Source organism: Grampus griseus (genome assembly GCF_964374135.1).
Source record: "Grampus griseus genome assembly, chromosome: 9".
Lineage (NCBI taxonomy): Eukaryota > Metazoa > Chordata > Mammalia > Artiodactyla > Delphinidae > Grampus > Grampus griseus.
Genome location: NC_139003.1, coordinates 23,873,566 through 23,888,167, shown reverse-complemented (window position 1 = coordinate 23,888,167; position 14,602 = coordinate 23,873,566). Strand labels below are relative to the sequence as shown.

Sequence of the window (14,602 nt, the reverse complement as noted above, 5' to 3'; positions counted from 1 at the left end):
TTTTGTGTCTTTCTTCCTTTGTTCAAAGAAAGGAGAAAAGAAATTGAGGGAGTCCAGGAGCATTTTTTCCAAAGAAAAAAATGTCATCTCTTTCCAGAGAGAGTTGCCTCTAGCACAGATTCTGCTCTCGCTGGTTCATGCTCTTCAATTCTCTTTTCTGTTCTCTGGGTGCATGTGGGGAGTGTTCTATGAGTCTATTTCATGGGTCCAAATTGGCTGTGAATGAGCCCATTGCAGACTTGGCTAAATGAATGCTTCAGGTATTTTGGAGGCAGTTGATAACATTCCCGATTCCCAGGTTCAGGTGTGAGATCAGGTTGTCTGATCTGTCCTGTGACTGCCGAGTGATGTGATGAAACTTGAAATATTTCTGCCCAGCCACGGCTTCACTCTCCACCATCATAACACTGCGTAGCCCTAGATTGAACTCATTTTGTCCTGTGGCTATTGCTTATGTAAACATCTCAAAGTAAGTCATTTTACTAACACAGGCATTCTGCTTACTCAAGTTGTAAGGCATTATTTAGCATGCTTCCAACATATTCCCTAAGGAATATGTTGTACACAATTTTGTACGCTACTTGCAGTGTTGACGTCCAGATAAATATTCTCGAATCAGACCTCAGGGTGGCTTTGGAATTACCTAGTAATTTTGTGCCTCAGTTCCTCATGAAAGGGTGTTCTCAGGAAGAAATGATAGAATTCGTAAGACAAGATTAGATTCGGGAGGGTTTGAATTTGGAGGAAGACCTGTGTTCTCTTGTAGGACATTATTGCAACACGCCTGGCTACTTCACCCACCATAGAGAATATTTTCATATTCAGTCTAGTCCACTGTTTCCAGTTCTCAGTCCACTGACTCCGACTCCCTTATGGATGTGCTGTTTCTGAGTAGCTGTCTCAGCTCTCCTGACCATGCCCTCCTCCTCCTTCAGGCCCTTTCTCTTCTTCCTGGCAATTTTCCCTTTTGATCCTCACTGCCTTCTCATCATGCCTTACTTCAGCATTTACACAATCACTTATTACCATGATTTTGTACTTGTTGATATATTGATTGGTAACCCGTCTCAGTTGACATATGTGCAGTGGTTTTCCTGAATAGTTGATAAACTCCTGAGAAAATGGGATCTTTTTTGTATCTCTTCACAGAGCCTGATTTAGATTTGATCTGCCAGGAGATGAGCTAAACAGTATGAAATTGTGTTTGAACAAATGTGACCCTAGATCGTAGATGTACCGTTAACTGTGCTGGTTAGTAACTAGAAGTGGGTAGACTAGTAGAAGGATACAACAGGAGGGATGCCTGTTTTCTAGCATATGGCGGCAGTACGGAGTACATGATTAGTAGCATGAGCCCCAGTATCAGATCAGCCAAGTTCAAGTCCTGGCTCGATTGCTTATTAATTTGTCACCTTGAGGTTATTTAACATCTCTGTGCCATGGTTTTCTCATCTGTAACATGAAGGTAATAATGGCCCTTATTACCTCATTAGGTTGTGGTGTACTTGAATGAGTTAATACATCCAAAGTATTTAGAACAGTTGACATGGTTCATATGGTGGTGGTGGTGGTTATTAAATGGCTGAGTGTCCTGCCTAGCCTACAGAAAGTCCTCTAAAATGATCCATCATCCTCATCAGTAGTATTTGTATTGCAAACTTTTTATCCAAGTCCCCGAATCATACTCCTTCTCTCCTGAGTTCTTTTACCGCCCCATTATCTCTCCTTGACATTTAACATATGCTATCTGGCTTGTGTTTTAGATGCATTTGTCATGTTGAGTCATGAATGAATGATCAAACAATTAGTATTTATCAAAAGCTTATTATATTCCAGGCACAGTGCTGGGTGTTGAGGATATAACATTAAACAGTACAGGTGTAGTCCTTCTAGGTCATACACAATTCGGTCTCTAATTACAGTTGTGATAGAAGTATAGAGACCTGTGAGAATGTATCTTCACAGCCTACCCCTTCTCCCATGTGCTCAGAGACCATCTTTTAAGTGATTTTAAAATGAGGCCTAAAGGAGGAGTTAGTTGGAGGTCTTGTTCAATTGATAGGCTAGATCCTTAGAATCTCACATTTAGAACCTCAGTACAATATCCATATGCAAATACATCATATCAAAGTTGTAAAGTCACTGGTTGGAGGCAGGGTTAAATCTGTAGTTTTCCTTAGGAAGAATTAGAACTCCCAAATATATGCCAAAAGACGACAATTCTAACAACTTTAAAGTTATTTTTCTTTAAGGGTAGTTTCTTTATTGTTTAGCCTATCATTGCACATTTTTCATGTATGTGTGGAATTCTGGGTACTTTTTTATTAAATCTGTTTCTGAGCCCAACCATGGCGCTCTTTACATCGTGCTGCTGGCTTTACTAGGAACACGTTTTTCTTATTCTTGCATCATGCTAATGTGTGATTTTTGTTTGTATTTCTACCTAATGTCGACACTCCTTTTTGGCTCTGAACCATAATTATCTAAGTTAAACTTTTATTCCTTAGGAAAAGAGCTACTTAGTTTGCTGTCTTCAGTGCCATAAAGCTCTGTGCTTTAGATGATGCTTTTGAAGGAATCACGGAGCACGCTTCACATGCAATTTTAGGTCGGGATGTTTTCCAAATCAGTGTCCAGACTTCATTACAGTGTCCATAATATTTATTTGTCTCAAAATATGTGGAACAATTATGAAGAACTAATTCACTCAAGAGAATGTTGACTCTTGGCTCAAAAAAAAAAAAAACTGGAGAGAGTTATCTGACCTGAATAATTTGCAAGTTTATCTGGGCAAAACTGAATCAGCCCTGAATATTAATGTATTTTCTTCTTTTAAAAACAAAAACTTGGGGACTTCCCTGGTGGCGCAGTGGATAAGACTCTGCGCTCCCAATGCAGGGGATCCAGGTTCAGTCCCTGGTCAGGGAACTAGATCCCACATGCATGCCGCAACTAAGGAGCCCACCTGCCACAGCCAAGGCCCGGCACAACCAAATAAATAAATAAAATAAAAACAAAAACGTACACAGTTCTTAGCACAAGTTTTCTGTCAAAATTTTTGTTTTTAAATGCATTGAATATCAATAAGCCAAAGGAAGAAAATCATCTCTACTAGTACTACCAGAAATTTTTCAATAAGAATACATCTGTTCACCAAAATGTGGGGTTGTTTTCTTTTTTCATTTTCTCTCCTCCCCCCTCTCTTTTTTAAGTGATGAAAGGTTTTTTCAGAACAGAGACTTTCTTTTATTCTTAACGGTACAGTCAGTGCCTAGAACAGTGACACATAATAGGTGCTTAATTCCTTCTTCCACATGAATATTCCTCTTTTACCTCACTTTTAATGTCTACCTATATTGTGTCTTATGTATTGTTGGATATTTAGTTTATTTGGAATATTTTTTCCTTTCTCTCTCTCTCTCTCTCTCTCTCACACACACACACACACACACACACACACACACACACGAACATTGGTTCCTTAGCTAAATCATAGTCTGTAGTTATTTTCTTAGAACAATTTCATAAAGTAGAAACTTAGACCAAAGGATAGCATGACATGTTTTAGCATGATCATTATTTACCTATAAATCTTTATTGAGTAAAATGATTAGATTTTAGTTTTATGCATTTGTTATTCTTAAACACTGACCACCTTTTGTCTTAATTAATAATTTCTACCATACTGGATATCCTTTTTCTCTGTTTCGAAAAGTTGAACTTAACCTTGCAAATTTTATAATTATTTTCGTTAGCACTTTAAAAATGTAAATATTAACTCCTTCAAAATGCTTTTTACTTAATTTATTGGACATAAATTGGCATGTCAGCAAGCAAAGCTGAATGTTCACAGTACTTTTAGGGGATGTTGAAATTATTTTAATCATGTAACCTTTATTTAACATTTATTTTCATTTTTTATATTATGTCATAGATTGCTTGGTTTTTTGTGTTTTTTTCCTCCTCCATCCTTTTCTGAAGTTGTGTGTTCTTGTCTCATTTGGGGCAGAGTTTAGCATGGCATCAATTTCCTTGCCTCTGAGTTCTTGATTTGCCCATGAAATGAAAACTTGTGCTTTGTCAGACCATCGTTTAAATTCTTTACTCTGCACGTATTATTTTAATTATATGTTTCAAGCCTTTTTGTGGTTCTGTAATAAATTCTCACCTCTTGCATATAGAGACCTTAGAAGTGATAAAAATCAATCTAAAGTTTTTAAAGAAAAAATTGTACTTCAGACCTGTATGTTACTTTTTTTTTTTTTTTTTTTCTTTTGTGGTACGCGGGCCTCTCAACACTGTGGCCTCTCCCGTTGCGGAGCACAGGCTCCGGACGCGCAGGCTTAGCGGCCATGGCTCACGGGCCCAGCCGCTCTGCGGCATGTGGGATCTTCCCGGACCGGGGCACGAACCCGTGTCCCCTGCATCGGCAGACGGACTCTCAACCACTGCGCCACCTGTATGTTACTTTTTAATCATAGCCTTGTAATTGATAATCCAGAGTTTCAGATGCTGGTTGAGTGCTTTGTTCCATATTCTTACTGTCACATACAGGTATAAGCTATGTTTTTAGACAATTCTCACATCCTTCTTCTGGTAACGTATGAGATGTTTATTGTGGTATTCCTATAATAATTTATTATCCTTTTTTCTTAGAAAAGTAACAGCAGACTTGTTAAAAAGTTAAATGGCCTTTTTTTCACATCCCTATTGATTGTGTTTATCTTTACCAATTTAAAATAGTAATGCTCTCTTTAACTATTTTCTTATCAATGTAATTGTCTGTGATATAAATTGGTTTTTCTACAATTCGGATAAATTACATGTTTTTTGAGAAATAATTAACCTGAAAATAATTGGAAGGTATGCCTTCCAGTGCGTTAAGCTCCCTTTTAAACTTTTTTTTGGTTATAAATTGGTAATTTTAGACCACTGTCTCTTATGTCCATATTCTTGAGCAGTTATAATTAAGTTTCATAGTAAAATGTTTTCTTCATATAACTAAAGCAGCCAGTGGTATCAGAAATATAGTGTATTGCTATGCTCGTAGATAATGAAAAGAATTTATGTGTTGATTCAATGTTCTCATGAATAGGAAAGTCTTTCGCCCGAATAAAATCTACAAAATCTACAAAAGCAATCCTGTATTTACTTAACTGACCCAAGATAAGACATTTTCTCCATGAAAATATAGTGGGTTTTTTTTTTTGTTTTTTTTTTTTTTTGTTTTTTTTTAAGGAAAAGGTTGTAAGGAGGAAGGTTTTTATGGCGGAAGGCATGGATTCAGGAAATACAACCTAGGAAAGGATGTAAAGGGAATTTCCAGGGTCGGCCCAGGGCATCTGCTGTGTAGCAGGCCCCACGGGTTACCATTTATGCAGAGGTCAATAGGCAGATGGGAGCGCTCCAGGGAGGGCTGTAATTTAAAAAGTCATGATTTTAGAAACGCTGAATATCAGTTTAACCAAGAATTGTAATAGTAATCTGTTGGAGAGCTAGAGTCTGTAGAAATGGGAATAGGGGCAGTTTGGGATGAAATAGTGGATGGGAAGAAGGTGGAGTTTATTTGTGAACACCACAAATCATGAGCCATAACTTTGAGACAGTTGAGTGGAATAGCAGACCTGAGGAGGGATGTGGCTTGGCCCTGCCTTGGTCATCCACGCTAAAGAAAGAGGATTGAAGAAAGGAAGAGAGCATACTGGTAAAAGTTGATACCTTATCCTAAGTAGATACAGATTTACATCTGCTCTCTTTATCTGAGACACAGATATACCACCATCTGCACTTTCTATACTAAACTTATAAGTAGACTTTTTTTTTTCTTGTCTTAGAGAATAAACGAAGGGCATTGTATTTCCTGTTGGTGATAAAATGCAGATTTTTCCCGCTCAGAGGCTGTAACTGCATTTCTAAAGGTTAAATTGAATAGTTCTCACAGCATAATTTCAGCTGGTTAAATTTGGGAAACTGAAAGTCATTTGATAAAAGAATAATCTCTGAGCCTGTACAGAATTTTCATTTGATTGGGAATTTGGTATTATTTTATTCACATTAATCCGGATCACAGAATGATTTTATTTCAAGGTAGAAAAGAAATGTCAATAGGCATATGTACTTAGTAGTACCCTTTTCATTATTTGATGAGAATATTTCCTCTGTATAGCCAACTGAGGGATGACATCATGCTTTCTCTTAGCCATTGCCTAAGAATTGATACTTTCTTATGGTGCTTTTGGGAAATGGCTAAGATTTTTTTTCTACGCTCTTCTAACCCCTTGCTTTCTCATCCAAACTATTTTCTGCTTAAAATTTTTTTTTCTGGTGGTATGCGGGCCTCTCACTGCTGTGGTCTCTCCCGTTGCGGAGCACAGGCTCCGGACGCGCAGGCTCAGTGGCCGTGGCTCATGGGCCCAGCCGCTCCGTGGCATGCAGGATCCTCCCAGACCGGGGCACGAACCCATGTCCCCTGCATTGGCAGGGGGACTCTCAACCACTGCACCACCAGGGAAGCCCTTCTTGTTTATTTTTAAATTTAGGTGTAACTTATGGAATTTAGATAAACAGGTATACACAAAGCCATCACCAAAGTCAAGAAAAGAGGCTTTCATCATCCCCCAGAATGCTTCCGTCCCCTCTGGAGTCAACCCCCAACCCTTCCCCTGATCTATGGCAACCACTGATCTGCTTTCTGTCCGTACAGTTTAACTTTTGTAAGACTGTCGTAGAAATGGAGTCGTGTATTTGAGATCCATCCACGTTGTTGCCTACTTCCTCTTTATTGTAGAGTAGCATTCTGTCATGTGAGTGGACTACAGTTTGTTTATCCAGAGCCCTGTTGAGGGAGATTTCAGTTATGTCCAGCTTGGAGTGATGACAGATGAAGTCCAGGCCATATTCTGGGGATCCTCTAATCTCTGTAACAGGATTTGACTTGCTCTTAGTTGGACGGCCACGATTGTTGGGATGCTGCTTTGCATGTTTTCATTCTAAACACATGAATGTGCTTCTCTTCTTAACATTTGCCAAGTCCTGCTTTCTTTTCTCAGTATTGTACCTCATGGAACAGAGATAGATGGTGGGCAAGACCAACCAAATAAAAATACTCATAGACACGTGTCTTTTGCAGGGCTCTAGAGGTCAGGCGCATCCTCAACGTTTCAAGTCTGATGGCGGAGGCATTTTCCCCTCCATGTTGGGGACACAAAGGACATGGTCAACAGCTTTCTTCTTACAGTGTGGGAGGCACACCACACTGGCGCTTTCTGCTTTTTTAGGCTGCCCTCCCTTAATAATTGGTAAAGAAGTAGAAGCAGGGAAGAAAACTGAAGGTCATGTTCTCTGAGTGTTCTCCCGATTAGAATGCAGCCTCCCAAGTTTAGGGCTTTCTTCCAGCCTAGGACTCCTGCAAATGTCCTCTTGCTTCATGCTCCCAGGAATGGAGCCTGGAGCCTGAAACCCGATTTCTCCTACTTTCTGACGTGTTGGAGCCTGAGTGAGGTGCTGTGCCAGCTAACTAAACACTGTGAGAAACTAAACCATAGATGACACTTGAGGAAAGATTATTGATGGCCCAGCTTCAGCACCTGTTTTTTCTTATGGTTTGTTTCTTTATAATTTTTTTTCCCCAGAGTGGTTTTCTCTAGGGTTCTCTCTTGTGTTCACTTCATTCCTGTTAAACTTGCACCTCACTGATGTTTACACCCTCTACCAGTCCCGTTTACAGACACTTCACCACGAAACATTGATAACCAGCCAGGGAAGGGGAGCTTCAAATGTTTAAGTGCTTTGTGGTAATGTTGGAGCTGGGCCTATTCCCAAGTATCTCCTCTCAGGGCCCCATTTATGTCAAGAGATTATCTTGCTATGCAGCTCGTTCCTCAAAGAGAATCATAAACTCATTGTGTGAATTGGAATATCACATGGGGCCAGTAGAGCCCTGTGGTTGGGAAGGAGGAACAGTGTGCGGTGATGGATGACTTTCTTGCCTTTCTGGTCAGGGATGTAGTTGTGATTTGTCTTCCACATAGTTGCAGAGGTAATTCACCTGGTCTGGAGAGCCCTGACAAGATAGATACCTATGATGATGAATTACCACAATACAGCTTAAAATAACAGAGTGTGTTTGCTTCAGTACCCTTAGCCATAAGTTCTGATTTCCATGTTCTCTTTTTCTCTCTGCATCTGTCCTCTTGTACACATAGACTTTGCTGCTTCAATATTAAGATTGGTTGGACCCAAACAGCATTGTGCTCTGGAGTCCTTGAGCCTCAGGTCAGTCCTATAGATACAGGATTGTCAGCTCTTTTAGGGGAGAAACGCTCCTGGTTTGCTGGAGTGGGCAGTTCAGGCCGCAACTATACCTGCAGGAAGCTTCATCACGTTTGATGGGCCTCTTTCGAGTTCAGTTTCTCAAGTGCTTGTGGAGTTGAATACCCCCATGGTACCATTATAAGCTCTGCATGTATTTGGTTTTAGTTCTTTTTCCTATGATGTTAATCAAAGAGTGATTGTGATGATGGGAACTAATTAGTGAGCTTCATTATTAACAGTTCCCATTTGAGACTTGCACATGATAATCCTGAGTGGTTAATTGTTAACTAATAAGTTTACTGATTCCCATTTCCCTGTGCTGTTCTGTGTGCCATGAGGTTTGCCTCTCACCAGTCCTAACCACGTTAATGCCTACTGTATGGCTATTTTCAATGGAAAAATCATAGAATTCACTTTGCTAACATCTAGTGTAAACGGACAGCCGAAATCCCAGTTCCAGAATTCAGAGAACTTTGATTTATGTAAGTTCTGCTCTTCAAGGATGCAGGGGACCTAGCTGTGTAAGTAGTGTTCTTGTGGACCTCTGTCCTGTGCCTGCCATATAAGGATTCTGCTTTCCTTGTTCTCTTTCCCACCCCACTCCCATTCACAACTTTCCCACTCTCCCAAACTTGGTAATTCATTGTATTCAGTTATTTCAAACATGTGTGTTTGCTTACACAGGAGGGTACTTTGTAGAGGTAAGTTGCAGTCTCACTGCTGTAGGGATTTTTTTTTATAGGCATTGACACATGCACCCACATTTACAAGAAATTTAGCCTGACCATCCAGAAGTGAGGGCAGAGTAGGAGTGTATGATTAAGGTGTCTTTATAACCTTTTCCACTCCCTAAGGATCATCCTGCTTTTCTTCAGCGTCCTTCAAAACCCTGCTCCTGTAAGTTTGAAGTATAGATATTCACATTCTTTGAAATGAAGTCACCCCAGGCATGTTTGTTACATCATTACTTTCTCAATTTCAAGGTGCATTGAGGAGGCAGAAACATTCCTTAAAGAGATGCCACCCACAGTAGCAGGTTAAATGTAGCTAATACAACCTTAAATTAGCTTTTCTAGGAGTACAGGAAAATACTCACGTTTGGTTTGTTTTGGAGCACAGGTAATGTGAAAAGTGCCAGTGCAACAAAGAACGCTTATCTGCTCAGCACTGCAGTTACTTCTTGATTATTTACACCAGTGGAGGGGAATGTTAGTACAGAAAACAAAACTATAGCTAATTTATCTACATGGATTCTCAAAGCCTTGAGACTGTGTAACTCAACTATGGCAACTATGGCAAATAGATTCCCAGACCTCATGTAAACCAGCCACAGCATAGAAAACCTGAGGATGAGGGACTTTGCAACTAGACTTCTAAGCAGAAACATTTGATATTTAATAGTCTTACCTTGAAGTGAGCATCCTAAGTCTCAATGTTGTTATCTCTTTAAATTTGAGGCCTTTAATCTTTATTTTTAAAAATATGTTTGGAGTTACAAGGAAATCTGTCACTTCACTAAGTCTTAGAAGGTTCTGCTTTGCATTATTGGAAGAAAAATTTAAATGTCGTGTTAATGACATGCTTTGAACTTGATCACTTGGCTACCCTTGAGATCCACCTGGCATCTTCAACCCCTCAGGAGGGCCTAAACTGGACTCTCTTATACTGGTTCTCATAGTCATGCTTTCTCTTATTTACCTATAGCTGTAACCTTAGAAATGAATATTGGAATCTAGCATGTTGCTATACTTTCACAGGCTCTTTGGAAGGCAAGTCATTTAGCCATAGCATTTAGTCCATTTTCTAATAATCAAAATTCCTTAAAAAACAAAATTCCATAGCTAAATTAGCAGAGAATGACTTACAGCTACATCAGCTGAGGGAACTTGTCAATCTGCCTTGCCAGTCTTTTCTTTTGAGCCACTGAAACAAATATTAAAGGTTTCAAGAATTTTTGGATTGAAAAGGAATTTGCCAAGCAAAGGAACAGCTTGAGATGACAAGGAAAGACAGACACCATTGCCTGCCTGTGACTGAGATTTGAAAGAGTTGATATCTTTTGGTGATTACATTCAATTTAATTGGCTTTATAAGAATTTTTTATTTCTAAAACTCTACCACCTTGGACAAGATTTCCATCTTTTCCTTTAACAGGTGGTCCACGGGCATATCACCTGCTCCAGGCCTTTGGAGCATTTGCCTCAAGAGGATGGGGAGCTCCATGTCTTATCTTACAGTTTTGCCTCTGGAAAGAGACATGGCCAGTTGTGGTGGGCTTTTAAAATTTGCTTTCATGCCTTCGACTGTCACAGTTAGCTTTCACTTCTAATCTTTGTCATAATCGATGGCATGTCACATTCTCTTTGCTGTCCTCCTTTGTATTTCTGGAATAGGACTAAGTTGTAGGTTGAGACTTAGGAGGAGTGAGGAACATCCATTGGTTTATTTTTATCTGTCTGTCTGTCTCTCTGTCTGTGTGTCTTACATAGCTAATAGTAGGGCCCCTTCGTTTCTCCTTGATTCTCTAAGTAAGTATGTCTCTTGATAAACTAAGTAATCATTTAGCAAAATAGGAGAATCCGCTGCATTAAAGGTGTACCTGTGCATGTGCTGTTTTATTCCTGTAAGCATCTTTTTCTCAGGTAAATACGTCCAGGAGACAGTGATGCGCAAATGTCTATTTCTGAAAAATAAAGATTACTGCAGTCTTGAGGGAAGGCCTTCTCTTTAGAGACCTTAAGTTGCCTAATGATTTGTGATAATCAATTTGATAATTGTTGACTTATTGGCTCAGCTCAGGAATAATGTCCCAGATTTATTCTAGTATGGCAAGAGGATTTTAATCAGGTAGTAGTGCCTTCTTTCCCATGGAGCATTTGTCTTGCTTGGCTGTTCTGGACTTCAGCCAACTGCTAGAAAGGCATTTTCCCACTGTGTGTGGATAGTAGAATGCGTATTTGTTTAAGTGTTCATTGGGGGAGTTTCCAACCCACTAAAGCTCATTGTTACCTTACCTTTTACCAATGTGCCCTTAGAAACACTGAGAATTGATGACTGCCTCTCCTTTTCTCTGGGAATCTGTTTGAAGGGAAGGATGAATCTCATTACTATAAATATTGTTTTCATCCCAGCCTACCTCACTGCTTCTGAATTAGAGGAGCCCCTTTGGCTGCTGTGAAGATGTTCAAATACTTGATGGCTTGTTAAATTTTCATTGTCTCATGTGCATGAATTTAGGTGCAATAGCTCTGCCGCTCAGAGTTAGGAAGGAAGAGCTTGGCGAGTGCAGACGGCTTATGTCATCCGAGTCAGGAAAGTGTGCAGAGCTTGCTGTCCTCAGAGGGAGTTTGCCAGTGGGCTGGCTGCGCTGAAAACCTCCTGAATTCATCCAGTGACTAGTCCCCCAGCACGTGCCGTGTGATACTTCGATGCTTGCTTACTCTGTCATCTGTTTAATTAGCTTGAGAGACTGAAAGGACTTGATGGCTCTTAGCTCCTCCAAAGCTAAGAGCTCTGAGGTTCAGAAGGTCCACGATTTGGCACTCTTGAGGGTGGAATGCATGCAGTTTGTGTTGATGTGTGAAAAAAGTTTAAAAAGCCCTGTGCAGTTTCATGTGTTTTTATTGTTTCTGTAATTTGCGCTGACATGATGCAGTATTTACTGGTCCCTGTGGTTCACATCCTGCAGTTGCAGATTTCCCAGGCTGGGAACAGGAGCAGTGTGACCCAGGTCCTGGCTCATCCCTCAAAAGCGTGGGGAGCAGGGTTTGCGGTATCGGTGCCCAAAGAAGGCTGCGCTCTCCTCCTTGTTAGGAAAACATAGCCTATTAAGGTTTGAAGACGAACTGTTTTGGGTTTCCTGGGAAAGGGCTTTAGGGGCTGTATCAGGATCCGGGTGTCACAGGGTTTTTTTGTTCGTTTGGGGGTTTTTAAATGAAAATTAAAGGTTAGATGAATCTCCAAAGAAGGTGAGTATTGGTCTTCTCCCCTCGATTTTATGTAGAAGGAAGAAGAGCTCTTTTTCCTATTCTAGAGGAGTGAAATTCTCATTTCAGGCCACAGTCCTAACCTTTTTTTTTTTTTTTTTTTGCGGTACGCGAGCCTCTCACTGTTGTTGTGGCCTCTCCCGTTGCGGAGCACAGGCTCCGGACGCGCAGGCTCAGCGGCCATGGCTTACAGACCCAGCCGCTCCGCGGCATGTGGGATCTTCCTGGACCGGGGCGTGAACCCGTGTCCCCTGCATCGGCAGGCGGACTCACAACCACTGCGCCACGAGGGAAGCCCCGTCCTAACTTTTATATCCACTTTAGTAATTGAACAGAGGGGAGAAGAGAGTGAGAATGTTCTGGAAGCTTTTGATTAACTATATTTCTCCTATGAAAGTCACATCGGTATCTTGTTTTTGTCCTGGTTTCAGAAATGTCTGATATTCTAGGGTTTTTCGCCCAGCTTCCTGTGGTCTGCCAGACTTTTTGCCCTAGACCAGAGAGAAAGAAACATTTACCTAGATTCCATTACTTTTCTAACGATTCTTCTTTTCTCCCCCAGGACACCCAAAAAGCAAAGCAGTTTCTGCCCTTCCTTCAGCGGGCAGGTCGTTCTGAAGCCGTGGTGGAGTATGTGTTCAGTGGGTCTCGTCTCAAGCTGTATTTGCCAAAGGAAACTTGCCTTATCACCTTCTTGCTTGCAGGTAAGTCTTCTGTGTTATGTGTTGTTCTGAAAATTCTTCTTGGAGCTCGGAAGTCATCCCTGGAGGTCACATGCCCTCCTTTCTACAGGACTTGGAGCCCATGTAGGTGCTTCAGCCTCTAACTGAGATGTGAACACAGAGTTCCTAGGTTTGATCCTGCTGTTACTGCAGACCCAGCACTGGTCCTGTCCTGCTTCTCATTCCCGCCAACCACAGGACGTAGGAGTGCAGGACAGCTAACAAGACAGCCCGTATCCTCACACAGCCTGAGTGAAGGAAATTCCAGACATAGGAAAACATTAATGATGGAGTGCTCACGGTTGGTGTTGCCCATTTGGGATGGACCGCCCTGCTGTGTTAGTCACGGGCAAGGCCACAGAGGCGCCGAGACACTCTGCCCTTGTAGCTCCACAGGCAGTGCCACTTGTGCTCTTTTATTCTTTCTAAATCCTTTATGAAACCCCAGATGTGACATTACCTTCACAAGCCCCTGCGTCCCTGGTATTTCCCTCTTGCACTAAGGGTGCCATGCCAGGGCAAGCCTTCCTCCTTTACTTTGCTGACTGACTGTCCATCTTTCTTATCCTGTCTTATCTAGTAACATTTCACAAGCCAGCAAGTCTGTGTGTGAACTGTGCTCTTTGAGAAATTTACGTGTGTGCATTCAAGGAGCAGAGCATTTCATTTCTTCCCTGCCGGCAGACAAGAAAGTTATTTATTTCCATCAGTACTTCGCAGTTGTGGTCTTTGAGGGAGAAGGTCACCCCACCCCAATATACATTCCCAAAGATTGTATTGCATTGTGTTTACCCACTGCACGCCACCTCCTCTGAGGCCAGCCTGTTGCCTTAGCACTACTTCTGTTGAATCCTGGGGTAGAATTTGCCATGGGGGAAGAGAACTGGGGGCCCTGTTTGCCATCCCCTGCCAGATCGCCTCAGCCTTGCTCTCCTCGAAGGCACTGACGGTTTCTTCCCCATAAGGGTCTCCCTCAGGCCCCAACTAAATGGATTGTTAAGTGCGATTAGTCACTCATCTAGCAGAAAGCCGTGAAGCTCACTGTTGGTGCCTGGCCCTCACTGCTCCGTGAGGCTCCTGAGCTCTCTTAAGAGGTTACTGATCACTGCCCAGCTCTGCAGGCTTTCTGCAGCTCAGGGGCAGCTCTAGAGAAGAAAGGCCGCAAGAAGTCCATACCTCGCCGAAGGGCTGTGCTCTCGTGTCTGCAAATATGAGTTGTAAGTAAACTGAGGGGCAGAGTGGCAGTGTGTGTGAGTCCTTTCATGGAGCCATTTGTGCCCTTTTTCTTAAGATTTCTGTAGCAGAGGAGTTTCTTAGCAGTGAATTCTTGTTACAGGGTTTGAGGTATATATTCAACTCATTCTTTGCTCTCTGCCTGCAAAACAAAAGCATCCTTCTGGCAGAGCTTTATCCCAGAGGTGTGAAAGAGAAACAGTATTATTCTTTCCTGGAAACCTGGCTGCAGATCTATAGGGGAAAGAAAACATTGAAGTTCTGGCTTCCAAACTTAAAACCACCTGAATGGAGCCGGCTCAGAGCTTTAAACCTGTCTTGCCTGGAGTTTTCCTGCAGAACCCTTCT

At 41.5% G+C, this 14,602-nt stretch overlaps 1 protein-coding gene across 1 annotated transcript in view; it reads left to right on the top strand.

The window, feature by feature from the left end:
- Positions 1–14,602, top strand: part of SND1 (staphylococcal nuclease and tudor domain containing 1) — a 419,293-nt gene that overhangs the window by 258,460 nt on the left and 146,231 nt on the right. Inside the window, exon 15 of the mRNA XM_082661749.1 lies at positions 12,862–13,003. Coding sequence (XP_082517875.1) covers positions 12,862–13,003 — 142 coding nt within the window. The remainder of the gene's footprint in view (positions 1–12,861; positions 13,004–14,602) is intronic.